Source organism: Macaca thibetana, chromosome 14 (assembly GCF_024542745.1).
Source record: "Macaca thibetana thibetana isolate TM-01 chromosome 14, ASM2454274v1, whole genome shotgun sequence".
NCBI classification, from domain to species: domain Eukaryota; kingdom Metazoa; phylum Chordata; class Mammalia; order Primates; family Cercopithecidae; genus Macaca; species Macaca thibetana.
The window spans coordinates 2,892,573-2,910,212 of record NC_065591.1 but is presented as its reverse complement, the minus strand read 5'-3'; the positions used below and the strand labels follow the sequence as shown (position 1 = coordinate 2,910,212).

General features: G+C 48.4%; 1 protein-coding gene across 4 annotated transcripts in view; it reads left to right on the top strand.

Annotated features, from left to right (window-relative positions):
- Positions 1-17,640, top strand: part of CARS1 (cysteinyl-tRNA synthetase 1) — a 57,117-nt gene that overhangs the window by 16,217 nt on the left and 23,260 nt on the right. For 3 of the 4 annotated variants that reach the window (XM_050758286.1, XM_050758288.1, XM_050758289.1), the window contains 7 exons: positions 954-1,042; positions 2,013-2,109; positions 2,650-2,748; positions 3,857-4,006; positions 13,145-13,285; positions 13,502-13,590; positions 14,775-14,896. In XM_050758286.1, coding sequence (XP_050614243.1) covers positions 954-1,042; positions 2,013-2,109; positions 2,650-2,748; positions 3,857-4,006; positions 13,145-13,285; positions 13,502-13,590; positions 14,775-14,896 — 787 coding nt within the window. Of the gene's footprint in view, positions 1-906; positions 1,043-2,012; positions 2,110-2,649; positions 2,749-3,856; positions 4,007-13,144; positions 13,286-13,501; positions 13,591-14,774; positions 14,897-17,640 lie in introns of all 4 variants that reach the window. The other variant, XM_050758290.1, reaches the window with a different exon arrangement.

Here is a 17,640-nt window from a genome sequence, read left to right as displayed (position 1 = left end):
CTGCGCATGGCTTCTGGGCATGGATCACCCTGGCTTGTCTCTCGGACTCTGCCCAACCGTGAATACTTGAGGTCATCCACAGCCAGGCCTTTCAGGAGGACATGTGGTTGCAGCAGGTGTCACCGTGTGAGCCGAGCAGGATGGGCAAAACTGTAAACCGGCTGGATGTTGCTGGGAGCACAGCAGGTTTTGAGAAGAAGGCAGGATTGGTTCCTAACAGAATGGGGTTTGCATGGTTTGCTTGGCTCAGGGCATGGCCAGTGACTCCAGAGATTTCAGACCAGACTCTGGCCGGGGGTGCTTGGATTTCCATCAGGGAGCACGTTTGGCAGACAGAGAGTCAGGTGTGAGGGAGTTCATGGCCTTCCTCGGGAAACTGGTTGAGGATACTGCCCCCAGAGAGGTCTGAGGATGCTGGGAGGTTGAGGGGTGGTGCCAGAACAGTGGTGAGCAGCACCACGATTCAGGGGTCCTGGCCTCCAAGCCGGGCTCCTCCGACAGGGACTGACCCTGGCCAAGTGCTGTCTGCCTCAGTTTATCTGTTAAAAGAAAATGACATAACCTACATCCTAGAGTGTACTACGTATTGAGTATTTAACTCAGGGCCTAGCACATGGTAGGTACTCAGTAAATATTAGCTGTGTTATTGTTAAATAAGCAGCATTTCAGCAATAAATAAGATCATGGATTCCCTTTATAGCGTCCCTCCATAGGTGAGTAGAAGGCCAGGGAGGAAGAGGCTCCACCCACCCAGGGCTCAGTTGGTGGGAGGTGCCGTACATCTCACTGGGCTCCCACTGAGACTGTGACTTTTCACAGTAAAACAAAATGGTCTCTGTTGAATTGTTTGCACAAAACACAAGCCACACTGTGATGTTTGTTGCTGTTTTTGGTAATCCTGTGCAGTGTTTCTTGCATTTCTTGTGATCGTCATTCCTTCATTCCTAACAAAGGAAGTGTTCATACCTCAAGATGGGAAAAAGGTGACGTGGTATTGCTGTGGGCCAACCGTCTATGACGCATCTCACATGGGGCACGCCAGGTAGGTCCACTGCGGAGTGTCCCTGCGGCTTCTGCAGTTGTACGCAGAAGTCAGAGCCACTGGGATCCACAGCGGGAATCTTAGGTCCATAGAAATCTTAGATCTGCTACAGAGACCTGAGATTTGAGGAATCAAGCCTGAATTTCTTCTCTTGTTTTTATGATGAAAATTTTAATTCCATAAGTAATCCATATTCGCTGCAGAAAGACTACAGATCACCAAAAACAAAATGTCCATAGCCCCACTGCTAACATGCTGGACTCGACCTAGGCGCTTTTTCTCACGTACCTTAAAGTTTTCTCTCATCCCTCAGGCTCTGGTGGGGGTCCCCAGATGCTGAGTTCCCGTGACACTCAGACCTGACAGGCCTGAGGCTGAGTTGGCTGTGACCCCCCTGACCACTGGATGGTCATGGCTGTAGCTCCTGATGAGTAGCTGGCTGTAGATGCCACAGAGTCCTTTTATTTGTTCATGTTTTAGTTGCAGTGCCAAGGACATGTATAGTCAACCCTTGAACAACCTGGAGGGTAGAGGGCGTGACCCTCTGCACATTTGAAAACCCACACATAACTTTTGATTCCCCAAAAACTTCACTACCAAAATAGCCTCCTGTTGACCAGAAGCCATACCAATAGCATGCCAGTCAGTGAACACGTATTTTGTATATACATTACATACTGTATTCCTAACAATAAAGAAAGCCAGAGAAAAGAAAATATTATGAAGAAAATCTTCAGGGAGAGGACATATATTTACTATTCGTTAGGTGGAAGTGGATCATCATGAAGGTCATCTTCCTTGCCATCTTCATGTTGAGTAGGCTGAGGAGGAGAAGAGGGGGTTCTTGCTGTTTCAGGGGTGGCAGCGAAAATCATGTATAAGTGGGCCCGTGCAGTTGAAACCTGTGTTGTTGGAGGTTCAGCTGTACATATCGTCTGGTCTGGAAATGTTTGTTTTTTCGTTGCTTTAGGTCCTACATCTCTTTTGATATCTTGAGAAGAGTGTTGAAAGATTACTTCAAATTTGATGTCTTTTATTGCATGAACATTACGGATATTGACGACAAGGTAAAGGGAATTTGTAAGATTAAATTTTAAATGCAATTGGATGGTGTGAAAGGAGATAGGACTTTTGCATAAGTAAATAAAATAATGTAGGCTTGAGCTAGCCTGTGTTTTGACCTGATAAACATCATTTTAATCCCCTCGATGAGTTAATATTACCACTTATGCTGCTGATATCATTTCTATGATGCTCAGACAGGTTAGAAACCTGCATGTTGCTCAGGGGTCAGTAGCCCCTGGTGTTGTGCAGAAGGAAGGCGTCCCATAGCACGCACTTCAACGTGTGGCTTGCAGGGGAAGCTGGGGCCCCCCGGGCTCATTTCGTTAAGTGTCACAAAGATCACATTAGGCCTTGGGCACTGGGCAGGTGGGAGATGGAGGGTGGTGTTTCTATTTGATGATGGTATGCATGTCTGGGGCCCACAGTTGTCTGCCACCACCCTCACCCTCACTTAGGGTTGGCCAAGGGAGAGAGTGGCCTGCTGCAGAGGGATGCAGCTGGGTTCCAAGCTTCACTCCCCAATGTCTGTCTTCCCTCCCTAGATCATCAAGAGGGCCCGGCAGAACCACCTGTTCGAGCAGTATCTGGAGAAGAGGCCTGAAGCGGCACAGCTCTTGGAGGATGTTCAGGCTGCCCTGAAGGTGGGCCTCTTGCTGTCTGCTCTAGAAACCAAACCCTTTGCTTCTTTTCTCGGTCCTTTGTAGGTTACTGTCCTAGGGTAGTGTCAGTCTCACAGGCTTTCACAAAGTGTATGTTACTCAAGCCAGTTCCATCAGGGGCACTGAAGTCTCGATAGGTAAGGTCCCCTGGCCTGTGACAAAGTCACCAGGAAAGATGCACTGGGGTGGAGTGGAGAGTAGGTGACCTTCCTACCACTTACAGGAAAACAACTGAATTCATCACGGTGCCACTAATTACACCTATAAAAACGCTTGCCAATATTGCTATCTAATTTTCAATGCCAAGGTCACAAGTAAATCAGAAACTTCTGCCTGAGATACAAAAGCTGTACTAAGCTTTTTAATTTGGTAATACTGTAAATTTCCAGAATCTTTTGAAGAAGTTAGTTCTCTCTAGTATTTTCATTCTGAGTAACCATTATTATATAGTTATTTTTATGACAATAGTAAGAATAGGTGACTTTACTCTCTACTAATTATCTTTAGTAATTACAGTAATCATTACAGATATGTTTATGGCATTTTATCTCTGGAATTAAAAACAGGAATAAAATTAGAGCTTAGCAATCTTTTAGGTCAGTGAGGCCTGAGTGCCTTCTTTTTTTTTTTTTTTTTTTTTTTTTTTGAGATGGAGTCTCGCTCTGTCGCCCAGGCTGGAGTGCAGTGGCCGGATCTCAGCTCACTGCAAGCTCCGCGTCCCGGGTTCACGCCGTTCTCCTGCCTTAGCCTCCCGAGTAGCTGGGAACTCACTGGGTGGCCCACTTTTCCTCATCCCCAGAACAGCCCTAGAAATACTGCTCTCACACCCATTTTGCATTGGAGAAACTGAGGCACAGAGAGGTTAGGTGCCCTGTCCAGGGGCACACATGAGAGGGCAGTACCAGGAGCTCCTGAGTGGGGTGCTTCAGTCTCCCTTAGTTACTTACTGCCCTGCCACTTGGGGTGCAAACTTCTCTATCTCTATGGGCCGTGGGAAAAACTGGTCTGTTTCCTACCTGGAATCACCTTTATGAACTCGGGGTTTTGCTGAGCAGTATCTAATAGGTTTGACATCTCTTTATGGTTGTAGCCATTTTCAGTAAAATTAAATGAGACGACGGATCCTGATAAAAAGCAGATGCTCGAACGGATTCAGCACGAAGTGCAGCTTGCCACAGAACCGCTTGAGAAAGCTGTGCAATCCAGACTCACGGGAGAGGAAGTCAACAGCTGTGTGGAGGTGAGGCTTCACATGTCTCCAGCCAGCCCTTTCGGGTCACATGTCGGGCCGTGCATAGATGGATCTGTGTGCGCGGATTGATTCCACAGTTTGTCTTAGTGGAAGACACGCTGTGTCTCCCGTAGCCCCACTGCGGCAGGTGGCCCTGTTCTGTGGTGGCAGAGTCAGTGCTCCTCCCCTCCCACACCCTCTTGCCCCATTTCCTGGGTGCAGAGCCTGTGCCGCTGGAAGGAGACTCGGGATCCACACCCTCCCAGCACTCCCATCAGATAGGCAGGAGGTGCACTTGGAATGTGGGGAGGCCGCCTTCTGTGGAAGCATTCCAGGATTCTCCAGTGGACTCTCCCCACACCCGCTGGAGAAGGAGGAGCAGGGATTACCACTGAATTGAGAATTGAGGCCTGTGGGTGCCTACTGAGCTTGGAGCCTTCACGTTGACCAGGTCTGCTGCCCCTGCCGAGATCTCCTTCAGACACAGGGGAGAGACCTGGGTGCAGAGGGGACCCTGCCCTCTTCCTCAGGCCTTCCCCCTGTGACTGGCACCCTGTCAGGAAGGCCTTCTCCTTTGTGCCAGCGCCACCTGCTGGTCACCCTTTAAGAACTCGATGGAAAAGAGAAGAGATGGCTGCAGCCGTGCGTGGAAAAAAGAGGCCCCACTTAGGCGGCAGCCTTGCCTTCCCTCACCACTGCCCTGGCCCCACCTCAGTGATGGGGCAGGGAGTCCGCGTCTGCCCTTCGCCGGCATGTTTCTTTCTAGTTTGGTCTCTTCTGTGTCCTGACTCAGCAGATTGCTTCGTTGTGCCTGTTTCCAAACTTCATGGAAACGCGCCCCGTGTGTGTAGTCATGAGTGTGCTTTCACCCAAGCTGTGCTTCTGGGACGGACCCGCATGTGGTCGCTGTCACTCCCTCAGTGCCCACCTGGGGGCCGAGCTGTTTGTCTGTTCTCCTGGGACAGGCAGTTAGGTTTCCTTGTTACCAACAATGCTGCTGTAATTTTTTTCCCAGTTGTTCCACTAATATATATATTTTTAAATTGTGGTAGAACACACATTATAAGAAATTTACCATCTTAGCCATTTTTAAAAGCTTTTTTTTTTTTTTTTTTTTTTTTTGTAGAGACAGTGTCCTTTTGTGTCTGGTTTATTTTGCCCAGCGTAGTGTCCCCATGGTTGACCCATGCTGTAGCACGTGTCAGACTCTGCTTCCTTCCTGTGACTGAACGATGCTCTGTTGTATATAGATGGGCCACATTTTGCTCATCCTTTCACCTGCCCTTGGACACGTGGGTGGTTTCCACATTTTGACGATTGCGAGTAATGCTGCCGTAAACCTGGGTGTACAAATATCTGTTTGAGTTCTTGCTTTCACTTCTTTGGGGGACATACCCAGAAGTGGAATTGCTGGGTCATAGGATGATTCTATTTTTGATATTCCGCGTAACCACTGTATTGTTTCTGCAGTGGCTGTGCTATTACACATTCCCACCCATAGTGCACTGGGGTTCTGTTTTCTCCGTATCCTTGCCAAAGCTTGTTATTCTTCATTTTTTCCATTCTAGTAGGTGTGAGGTGGTATATCCTGTGGTTTTGGTTTGCATTTCCCTAATAACTAGTGACGTGGAGCGTCTTTTCCTGAACCATGAGTTGTTCTGTGTTGTCTCTAGGTAGACATTTGCAAGTTTCTTAAGGCCGTATACCTGCAAGTGGAATTGCTGGGTTGTATAGGATATATGTGGGTGACTGTGTCGGGGTTCCCAACACTGCCCACACATTCTGGGGTCCTCTAGAAGGACTCATGAGACTTGGCATTGACTTATCATCTCGTCTAAGGTTTATAACAGTGACACAGCGAGGGTGCAGAATCTCAGGCAGAGTCTTCAGTCATCCACGGACAGGCTGCTGAAGCTTCCTCCCTCCCTCCCATGAGGGGACACAGCACACTTTCCCCCACCAGGAAACAATGCAGCCATATGTGTGAAATGTCCCTGCCTAGGGAAGCCCAACATAGGCCCCCTCTGCCTGGCACATGCCACAATTCCCGACTCCCCAGAAGGAAAGCTGGGGTTCCACCTGCATAAGCCACAGTGTTTGTTCAACAGCCCACGGGGCTGCTGCCGCAGAGCTGGGTTTCCCGGCCTCTTAGCACAGGGGACATTTCAGCTCCTGGATGACAGCCAATGGCCAGCTCTACAGGCAGGCCTTTCTCAGGTGGCAGACACAGACCTGCTAGGCTCATTCTTATCTTCACAGTAGCCATATCAGAAATGTCTATGTGGCCAGGCACAGTGGCTCACACCTATAATCCCAGCACTTTGGGAAGCCAGGGCAAGAGGATCACTTGAGCCCAGGAGCTCCAGACCAGCCTAGGCAATATAGTGAGACTATTTCTACAAAAAATTTAAAAACCAGCCAAGCATGGTGACGCATGCCTGTGGTTCCAGCTACTGGGGAGGCTGAGGTGAGACAATTACCTGAGCCTAGGAGTTTGAGGCTGCAGTGAGCCATGATCGCACCACTGCACTCCAGCCTGGGCAGCAGAGTGAGACCCAGACTCTTAAAAAAAAAAGAAATAGGCCGGGCGCGGTGGCTCAAGCCTGTAATCCCAGCACTTTGGGAGGCCCAGACGGGCGGATCACGAGGTCAGGAGATCGAGACCATCCTGGCGAACACCGTGAAACCCCGTCTCTACTAAAAAATACAAAAAAACTAGCCGGGCGAGGTGGCGGGCGCCTGTAGTCCCAGCTACTTGGGAGGCTGAGGCAGGAGAATGGCATAAACCCGGGAGGCGGAGCTTGCAGTGAGCTGAGATCCGGCCACTGCACTCCAGCCCGGGCGACAGAGCGAGACTCCGTCTCAAAAAAAAAAAAAAAAAAAAAAAAAAAAAAAAAAAGAAATAAAGAAATGTCTATGCAAATTTCTTCTTCCTCTACCACATTTCGGGTATGCTGTGTATTTGCACATACACCCACCCCACATTTGTATTGTCAGATTCTTCCCTTTCAACAATGCCATGAATGCAAAGTGCTGATTTCTTTGGTTTCAATGTCCCTTTTTCCAACCTTTCCTGAGACTGAGCATTTTGTCACATGCTTGCTTCCAGCTGTGATTCTGTGCCCCCATATCTCCCCCTTTCCCATGCGGTTATTGGTCCTTTTCTTACTGTTTTGTATCATTCTTATGTCTTCCGATACTGATTTCTGTGATTTGAATGTTTGTTCCCTCCAAAGCTCATGTTGAAACTTACTCCCTAGTGTAACAGTGTTAAGAGGTAAGGCCTTTTAGAGGTGACTGGGTCATGAGAGCTCTGCCCTCATGAATGGGTTAATGGATTAATGGGTTATCACAGGAGTGGGGTAGTTATCATGAGAGTGAGGCTGTTACAGAAGCCAGTTTGGCCTTCATGAGGCCCTGGCCATATGATGCTCCACGCCACCCTGGGACTCTGCGGAGAGTCCCCACCAGCAAGAAGGCCCAGAACAGATGTGGCCCCTTGACCTTGAACTTCCCAGCCTACAGAATTGTAAGAAACAAATTTTCTTTTAAAATTACCCATTCCCAGGCCGGGCATGGTGGCTCACGCCTGTAATCCAGCACTTTGGGATGCCGAGGTGGGCAGATCAAGAGGTCAGGAGATCGAGACCATCCTGGCCAACATGATGAAACCCCATCTCTACTAAAAACACAAAAAATTAGCTGGGCATGGTGGTGCGCATCTGTAATTCCAGCTACTCGGGAGGCTGAGGTGGGAGAATCCCTTGAACCAGGAAGTCAGAGGTTGCAGTGAGCCAAGATCGTGCCATTGCACTCCAGCCTGGCGACAGACCAAGAGTCTGTCTCAAAAAAAAAAAAAAAAAAATTACCCATTCCCAGCCAGGCGCAATGGGTCGCACCTATAATCCTAGCATTTTGGGAGGCTGAGGTGGGCGGATCACCTGAGGTCGGGGGTTTGAGACCAGCCTGACCAACATGGCAAAACACCGTCTCTACTAAAAATACAAAAATTAGCCAGGTGTGGTGGCGGGCGCCTGTAATCCCAGCTACTCTGGAGGCTGAGGCAGGAGAATAGCTTGAACCCAGGAGGCGGAGGTTGTAGTGAGCCGAGATCACGCCACTGCATTCCAGCCTGGGCAACAGAGTGAGACTGTCTCAAAAACAAAACAAAACAAAAACAGACTAAGACACAAATTATCTCCGTTACATGTTGGGTCTCCATGTGTTTGTGTCTCTTAGTTCCGTTCTGTTGGTCAAATTGTCCAGCCCAGACCAGGTGCAGTGGCTCGTGCCTGTGATCATAGCACCTTGGGAGGCCAAGGCAAGAGGATCCCTTGAGCCCAGGAGCTTGAGATCAACCAGGACAACATAGTGAGACTCTTATCTCTACAAAACATTTAAGAATTTAAAATTTTAAAAATTTATAAAAATTGTCCCGTCCTGCAGGAGTGTCATGCTGTCTCTCACACGTATCTGGCGGGTAAGAGGCCCCATCTTGGTTTTGTCGTTAGGTGTGTTTTGAAGCCTCAGCTTGTCAAGTTCCATGTAAGACACTGTTGGGATTTTGCATGTTGTATCTAAGAACCAGTATCTCGGCCGGGCGCGGTGGCTCAAGCCTATAATCCCAGCACTTTGGGAGGCCGAGACGGGCAGATCACGAGGTCAGGAGATCGAGACCATCCTGGCTAACCCGGTGAAACCCCGTCTCTACTGAAAAATACAAAACACTAGCCGGGCGAGGTGGCGGGCGCCTGTAGTCCCAGCTACTCAGGAGGCTGAGGCAGGAGAATGGCGGGAACCCGGGAGGCGGAGCTTGCAGTGAGCTGAGATCCAGCCACTGCACTCCAGCCTGGGCAACAGAGCGAAACTCCGTGTCAAAAAAAAAAAAAAAAAAGAACCGGTATCTCAGATCCAGTTTTTTGTGTCGATCCTCTCTAGTCTTTTTGTTTTTATCAGTTTTTGTCCATTCTTTATTACTTCTTTTCTTCTTTTTTTCTTTGGATTTATTCTGTTTTTCATTGTCTCACTTAGCAGTTTAGCTCATTTTCTGATTTAAGAATTTAAGGCTATACATTTTCCTCTGAGTGTTTTTGCTGCAAAATTTGACATCATGTACTTGTGAACAATTTCTAATACCATTTTGGATTTTTTAGCCCAGGAATGATCTAGATGTAATTATCTAAAAGTTAATTATCTAAAATTACCTAGAAGTTTGAAATTTCCAAATGGATGGTATTTTTTCATATTAACTTATTGTTATTCCCTTATAACTTTATTACCCAGTGGTTGGAGAGTATGGTCTGTCCCGAGCTGGATCTGAACAGAGACTTGTGTTGTGGCTCCTGTGTGTGCTGGCTTCTGAATGTTCTCTTGTGTTTGAGAAGATTTTGTCTGATCACCTACTGCACAGTCCCACATGCCATCCGCTTAGCTATACCTGTTGGCCATGTTGTTAATATTTTGTGTGTCTTTGCTAATTCTTCCTGCTGGCTTAGCCTATTCATACAGTTGCCTAAAAAACAAAAACAAGAACCAAAACAAAACTCCTCCTCTGACGGTGAATTTGTCTGTTTCTCCTTATTTTTTCACTTTTTAGAAAAAAAAAAGTTCTTTTTTTAAGAGTAGATTCTGGTTCACATCAGAAGTGAGAGGTCATATGTATATCCCCTACCCACCTCACCGTCACCTCCCCCGGTGTCCGCACCCACCAGAGGGTACGTTTGTTACAGTCAGTGAACCTGCACTGAACGTCATGACCCTGAGTCTGTGGTTTACATTAGGATTCACTCTCAGGATTGTACATCCTGTGGGTTTGGACAAGTACTATCTCGTATCCCCCATTACAGTATCACACAGAGTAGTTTCACTGCCCTGAACGTCCTCTGTGCTCCAGCCATTATCCCTCCCTCCCCACCCCAACTCCTGACAACAGCTAGTCTTTTTACTGTCTCCATAGTTTTGCCTTTTCCAGAATGTCACATACTTGGAATCCTACAGTGTGTAGCTGTTTCATATTGGCTTCTGTTTGAGGTAGGGGGGAAACAATGTTTAAATTATGTAGGGATTTCTCCCTCACCCAACCCACCTCTGCCCCAACAACCTGTCAGTTCTCTAGCAAGCATCAGCTGGGAGTCCTGTAATTTAATTCATTTCCAACACAATCTGCCAGGAGGCAGTGTCAGATCGGACAGGTTGAAGGCTTAGTCCCGTAAGACTGTCCCCAATTCAGATGTCAATTGAAAGTAGTAGTTTGTTACCTGTACTTCTGACCTACCAGTTATTGGCCGGGTGCGGTGGCTCATGCCTGAAATCCCAGCACTTTGGGAGGCCCAAATGGGCAGGTCACAAGGTCAGGAGATTGAGACCATCCTGGCCAACATGGTGAAACCCCATCTCTATTGAAAATGCAAAAATTAGTTGGGCGTGGCGTCACGTGCTTGTAATCCCTTCTACTCAGGAGGCTGAGTTAGGAGAATTGCTTGAACCCAGGAGGCGGAGGTTGCAGTGAGCCGAGATTGCACCACTGCACTCCAGCCTGGCGACAGAGCTAGACTTTGTCTCAAAAAAGAAAGAAAGAAAGAAGGAAAGAGAGAGAGAGAGAAAGAGGAAGAGAAGAAAAGAAAAGAACAGAGTGCACTGGTGTATTTTGGAATGCTTCCTTTCCCTTCTTGCTATTGGAAACACAAGGGGATTTTTCTCCAGTATTCACTGTGAGAGCCTGGTCAGGTTCCTAGAGGTAAAACTCACAAAAGTGTTGGGTCACCTTTGACTGGGTCCCTGGAGTTTTCAGCTGTCTGACTTGCCTACACCAAGCGTACAGCAATCTCTCAGTTACAGTCCTGGTTTTCCTCCCCCAGCAGTGGTTCCCCCAATAAGTTTTCAGCTTATGAGTCTCTGCTCTGGTAAGTTGTGATTCTCTGTCTTCTCCTGTTGGTCTCTCCAGTTTGGGGGGCAGTGGTTTGCCCTATGACCTTACTTCTCTTATGGATCTAAGAAGAGTTGGCTTTTCAGTTTGTTCAGCTTTTTACCTATTGTTAGGTAGAGTGACAACTTCCAAGCTCCTGACTTACGTGAAACTGAAACCAGAAGTCTCTTATCTTTTTGTATTTATACATTATGATAGTTAATCTGTATGACCAGCAGCATTGAGTATTCCAATCCTATCACCAGGCAAGTTTTAGAAACATCATCTTAGAAGTATTGGTGGGAAGCAGCTTTTGTCTATCTCGAAGTGTGTATATCTCCCTGTTTGTTCGAGGTGGTTGCCGTCCTCTGGCTTCCATTGTTGGCTGTTGTTGAAAACATCGGTTGCCCTTCAAATCACTTTTCTTTGATCGGTAAATATGCCTTTTCTATCAGGCACCTTATCAAAATATTCTCTCTTTTCAGTTTTCTGCTATTTGACTAAGACATTATAAGAGATTTGTTTTTACTTATCCTATTGGATATTTTGTGTGCTTCCTGGGTCTGGATTGTTGCCTGGGTTTCGAGAAATTCTCAGACGCGTCTTCAAGTATCACTTTTACTCAATTCCCTCCCTCTTCTCCTCTGGGATGCCAGTTAGATGTGGGTCTCATCATTTCATCTCATCCTTCTCCGTGTCTCTTAACCTGTCTTTCATATTTTCCTTCTTGTCTCTATTCCATTTTGGATGACTTCTTCAGTTCTGTCTTCCTGTTCACAAATTCTCCTTCAGACAGGAAGTGAAACACAGTCACTCAGTAGGATACGTAAGACTCTTTCGCCGGTTAATAGATTTCATCTCTGCAGGTTCCGTTCGCCTCTATTTTCAGATCTACCTGGGCCATTTTGCTGGCCTCTCCCTGCTTGCTGTTGCGTATCTGTGTCTCCTTATTTCTTTAAGCATGTCATACTTAGTGGATTGTATTATGTATCTGATAACTCTTGCATCTGAAGCGTCCATCTGTTTGTCGTTTCTGCTGACTCCCATTCACAGTTGCTCACGTGCTTGGGCGTTTGGTGACCTTGATTAGGACATCAGTTCGTGCTGGGTCATGGCCTTGGTGACCCTGAGGGCCAGGATGCATGTGTCCCTGTTCTTGGGACAGTCCCAGAGTTTGCTTTCCAGGCAGCAGACTTGGCAGCCTTTGCTCCCCAGGGCGCACACCCTGCTTTTGGTGCTTGTCTACGCACTGGATGCCCCGCCGTGATGGGAGGGTGTGCTCACTCCTGCAGACGTGCCTTGCCACTCGCAGGCCTGCAATACATTAGCACATCTGTTTGATTCAGGAGCTGTAGGCAGGGACTGCGTCAAGAGCCTGGCCCACATGGGCCCTGTTCCCCTTCTCTGTCTGTGTTGTGGCTTCTCTGTCCACCCTGTGTCCTCACTGTCCGCCAGGCCATTTTCCTACACTTTTTCCCTCTATCCTTGGTTCTCTGCCTCCCATCCCCATAGTAGGCCACAGACCATCCGCTTGGTGCCACGCCCTGTCCTAGGTCCAGGTCAGTACACTGTGAGCGCTAGGTCCCTCCAAGGTAGGCGGAGGGTGGACATTTCTCTCTTCTGACATGAGTGCATTTGGGACATGTCTCATGCCTAGAGTGTGTGTGGTCAGTACCTGGGTCACACGGATGCAATGTTGTTCTGGGATTGGTGGTTTTTCCTCCCATTCCATGGTGTGTCAAGTGGGGATGGCATCTTCAATCAATGGCATCAGGGAGATGGGGCTTTTGAGACCTCTGGGACCAGTGCCTTGCCTGTCTTTGCTAACCTCTGGCTGTCCCTGTCATGAATCTTCCTGAACGCACCAAGTGGTTGTGTGTAGATGACACACTGTGTACTCCTGCCCAGCCTCTGCCCATGACCCTGCCCTGCACGGCCCAGGTAGGCTGCACACGCTCACCAGGCTCACCGTGGCGCTCCCACCTCTTTGTGCCTCTGCACCCACAGTCCCCTCGGCTCTGCTCTTCTGAGTTCATGTGAGACCCGCCTGTTTGTGGAGTCTTGTGTTTGTCCCAGCCAAGCCAGTTGTGTAAGCATCACTGTCTCCCTGGGAGACGGTGACTCTTCACAGATCAAGGCCAGCACCTTTGAATTCAGGGCACTGATGGGCTCACACCAACTGCACGAGATGTGCTCACGCGAAGTATGTGCCCACTCCTGGGTTTTTGTTTCTTTCTCTTCAGGTGTTGCTGGAAGAGGCCAAGGATTTGCTCTCTGACTGGCTGGATTCTACACTTGGCAGTGACGTGACTGACAATTCCATCTTCTCCAAGCTGCCCAAGTTCTGGGAAGGGGAGTTCCACAGAGACATGGAGGCTCTAAACGTAAGTGTCACGATTGTCTCATGCTGGCTCTCTTGCACTGAGGGCCCTGGTTTCTGAATTCCTGTTTTGGCAAAGCTGGCTCAATTAAGTGGCCAAGTCAACATTGAACTTGAGTTGGGGGCATAATGGGCTTTTTGTTTTATGAACTGGGGACGTTTTTATGGAGCGTGTGGTTTTCAGAAGGAAAATCCCAGGGCTTTCTCATATCTTGCACAGGTTCTCCCTCCAGATGTCTTAACCCGGGTTAGTGAGTATGTGCCCGAAATCGTGAACTTCGTCCAGAAGATTGTGGACAACGGTTACGGGTAAGCACAAGGGCCCTCCCTAGGGAGGGGGGCTGCAGAACATCGCTCAGGGAGGAGCTCCCCAGCTCTGAGTCTGAGTTCGGGAAGCAGAGGAGCAGGTGTTCTGGGGCTGCATAGCTAGAAGTCCCCAGCAGACCCTCCTGAAACTCTGGGCCCCACCCAGGGGCTGAGGAGGATGGGTCTGCACTGCCCTGGGGGCCATGGTGAGAACCTAACCCAAAATCTGCTGGGAAGCTCGGCAGCCAAGACCATTGGTCATGGGGCCCCAGAGCTGCATAATGGTGAGTGTGAATACTGCTGGGCCTTCACAGACATCAGCGCCATTGCACAGACATTTTGAGAGCGCTAGTCCTGGTGTCATATCCCGAGGGAGAGTGCGTTTCATCAGCATCTATTGCTTGGCTATGATTTTAGTGACTTTTTGTTGGCGAGTCCATTGCACACTTCCCTGGCCCGTATTGTCTCAATCTCCAAAGTAAGCATTTTCAGAAATGGCCAACAAATGGGAATGCAAACAGGAACCCGGTTATCTGTCTGTAGCGCTCAGTGCTGTACCGTGCCCCTGCTCCCGGAGACCCACTGTGTCCAGCCTCAGGTTGCTTCCCTCCCACAGGAGCTACACTGGCTGGATGAAAGAGAAACGAGAGGTAGTGGCAGTGCCAGGAACGGGGAGACTCTTTAGCATTAATGCCGCTTCTCTCCCCACTTAACACAGACGACTGTGAGGCAGCATAAGAGGCTGTGCCAAGCTGAGAGGCACGGGCAAGCCGAAGTTCAGAGAGGACGGGTCATTCCAGACTGGAGTAATCTGGAGTGCTTCGTGGAGGCCAAGAGCCTCAGCTGGGCCAAGCTGAGGGTGTGTGGACATTCAGGGAAGGCAAGGCCACACAGGAGTGAGGATGGCAGCAGGCCTGAGCAAGGCAGGGTGGGAGCTGCATGGGTCACAGGACGCCAGGCAGAGGGGTGAGCTGCCCAGGGCAAGCAGGCCGCCTCCTCAGCGGGATGGGCCCTCGTGTCCCACTCAGTCCAAACAGCTGATACCATTTTCAGTGGCCACCACAGAGAGTAGATAGGCCACAGATTTCGCAGTTTTATAGCCCTGCTTTATTTTGTTACTGTCATCCTGCTGAAACACTTTTGGGTCTATTAGATTCCCCCCACCCAATTCCTCTTTTGTTTTCCAGCTATGTCTCCAATGGGTCTGTCTACTTTGATACAGCGAAGTTTGCTTCTAGCGAGAAGCACTCCTATGGGAAGCTGGTGCCTGAGGCCGTTGGTGATCAGAAAGCCCTTCAGGAAGGGGAAGGTGAGGAGGGCATGCCTGAGAGCGCTGTGGGCTCTCCCTCCTGGCACAGCTTGGGTTGTGTTTATTCTGCATGGCCACGGAGGCTGCGCTGAGCCCACCCCTCAGTCTCTTGGGAACAGTGGTTTTTCACCTGAAGGAATTAGGAGTTTTCTACACTCACCGTTATGCAGCTCTAAGACCATGGAATGTGTTTTTTTAATTGATACATAATAATTGTGCAATTTACGGGGTACATGTGATGTTTTAATACATGCACACAATGTGTAATGATCAGGGTAATTAGGATGCTCATCATCTTAGACATTTATCTTTTCTTTGCATTGGGAACGTTCCAGATCTAGCTATTTTGAAATATACAACAAATTTTTTGGTAACTGTAGTCACACTACTGTGCTGTTGAACACAAGAACTTATTCCTTCTATCTGTGTGTTTGTGCCTAGAAACCAACCTCTCTTCACTCCCTCGCCCTGACCTGACCCTTCTCAGCCTCTGGTGACCACTGTTCTACTCTATATCTCCTTGAGGTCCACCATTTTTTAGCTCCCACATAAGAGAGAGAACATGTGATACTTGTCTTTCTCTGCCTGGCTTATTTCACTTAACAGAACATCTTCCAGTTCCATCCATGTTGCTGTAAAAGACAGGATTTCATTTTTTTATGGTGCGTTATTTTTTAAGAAACAAAAGACAGTAAACACAGCGCTGTCTTGAGAAACATAGCGGCCCCTGGGGCCTGGATTCTCAGGCTGGTGTTTGCTGGCTGAGCATGTGAGGTTTAGGGGGATTGTGGGGTGCCGGGATGTGTGCTGAGTGATGCATATTTGACAACAGCCTCTGCACCCATCTGGATCCAAATGCTTCAAACACAGATATTGGGCTTTTTATAGACCAGGCAGAATTATATTGGGAACCCTTTCATTGGCGTTTTCTTCATGTTTATTCCTTAAGTGAATCTGGGGACACATCCACAAGAGGCAAGGTGGGAAGCCTCCCTGCAGAGTGGGAATTCCCTCAGTGTGCCAGGGCACGTTCTGTACCCCCACCTGCCTGCTCTCGTGTTTCTGGAAGACAAATTTGGCCATAAAAATGTTCATACTTTTTGATCTAATTTTAGGTCTCTATCCTAAAGAAATATCAGAACCTAAAATAAAGGTGCAGTGGCTCATGCCTATAATCCCAGCACTTTGGGAGGCTGAGGTGGGCGGATCACCTGAGGGTTGGGAGTTCGAGACCAGCCTGGCCAACATGGTGAAACCCCATATCTACTAAAAATACACAAATTAGCTGGGTGTGGTGGTGCATGCCTGTAATCCCAGCTACTCAAGAGGCTGAGGCATGAGAATCACTTGAATCCGGGAGGCAGAGGTTATAGTGAGCCAAGATAGTGCCACTGCGCTCCAGCCTGGGTGACAGAATGAGACTCTGCTTCAAAAAAAATAATAATAAAATAAAACCACACAGCACAGACTGAGAAAAGATAGAGGTAGCCAGGTTAACATGTAAGTATCAGACCCATGGCATTTTAGGCTCCAGGTTTGTGAGTAGAGGGGCGGGTTTGTGATGATAAAATGCCTCAGCTCTGAGAGGACACAGCTTGGGCCTCTGTGGACCAGAAGCCTCCACAATCCTAGAACCAGAGCGGACACACCCACATTTCACACACTTCCCCGGAGTTGACAGATCAAGTAGGCCAAGAATTAATATGGGTGTGGAAGGTTTGAAATACAGTTAACAGGCTTGGTTTGAGAGCTGGGAACTTCGCACTCAGGAATTACAGAACATCCTTTCCTTCCAAGAACACAGAACCATACGCCGGGCCGCAGAAAGAGATTTCCGGAAATCCCAAAGAACCGTTTTCAAGGAGACCTCATTCTCTGACCACGGAGCGATTGTATTAGATAACTCTACTTGGCCGGATATGGCGATCCACACCTGTAATCCCGGCACTTTGGGAGGCCGAGGCAGGAGGATCGCTTGAGTCCAGGAGTTCAAGACCAGCCTGGGCAACATAGGGAGACCCCCTTTCTACAAAAAGTTTAAAAATGAGCTGGATGTGGTGGCATGTGCCTATAGTCCCAGCTACTTAAGAGCCTGAGGCAGGAGGATCACTTGAGCCCAAGAGGTCGAGGCTGCAGTGAGCCCTGATTGTGCCGTTGCACTCCAGCCTGGGCAACAGAGCAAGACTGTCTCAAAAACATTAAAAAAAATTTTTTTAATAGAAAAGATACCAACACTAACAGGACATCTGAAGTGTACAAACTTGTCTGGGCGGTTGAAATCATGCTCCTGGATAACTCCTAGGAAAGAAAACCACGATGGGAAATAAGGGGTGTTTAAGCAGAGTAGGAGCAAAGCTGCCACACACCGAATCTGGAGAATGCCTCTAAAGCACCAATTAGAGGAAATTGATGTTTTTAAATGTAGTTATTAAAAAACAAAGATTAAAAATGAGTGAGCCGCCGGGCACAGTGGCTCACTCCTGTAATCCCAGCACTTTGGGAGGCCAAGGCAGGCGGATCACAAGGTCAGGAGTTCGTGACCAGCCTGGCCAATGTGATGAAACCCCATCTCTACTAAAAATACAAAAATTAGCCGGGCGTGGTGGTGCTTGCCTGTAGTCCCAGCTGCTTGGGGGGCCGAGGCAGAAGAATCGCTTGAACCCCAGAGGCGGAGGTTGCAGTGAGCTGAGATCGTGCCACTGCACTCCAACCTGGGTGACAGAGAGACTCCATCTCAAATTTAA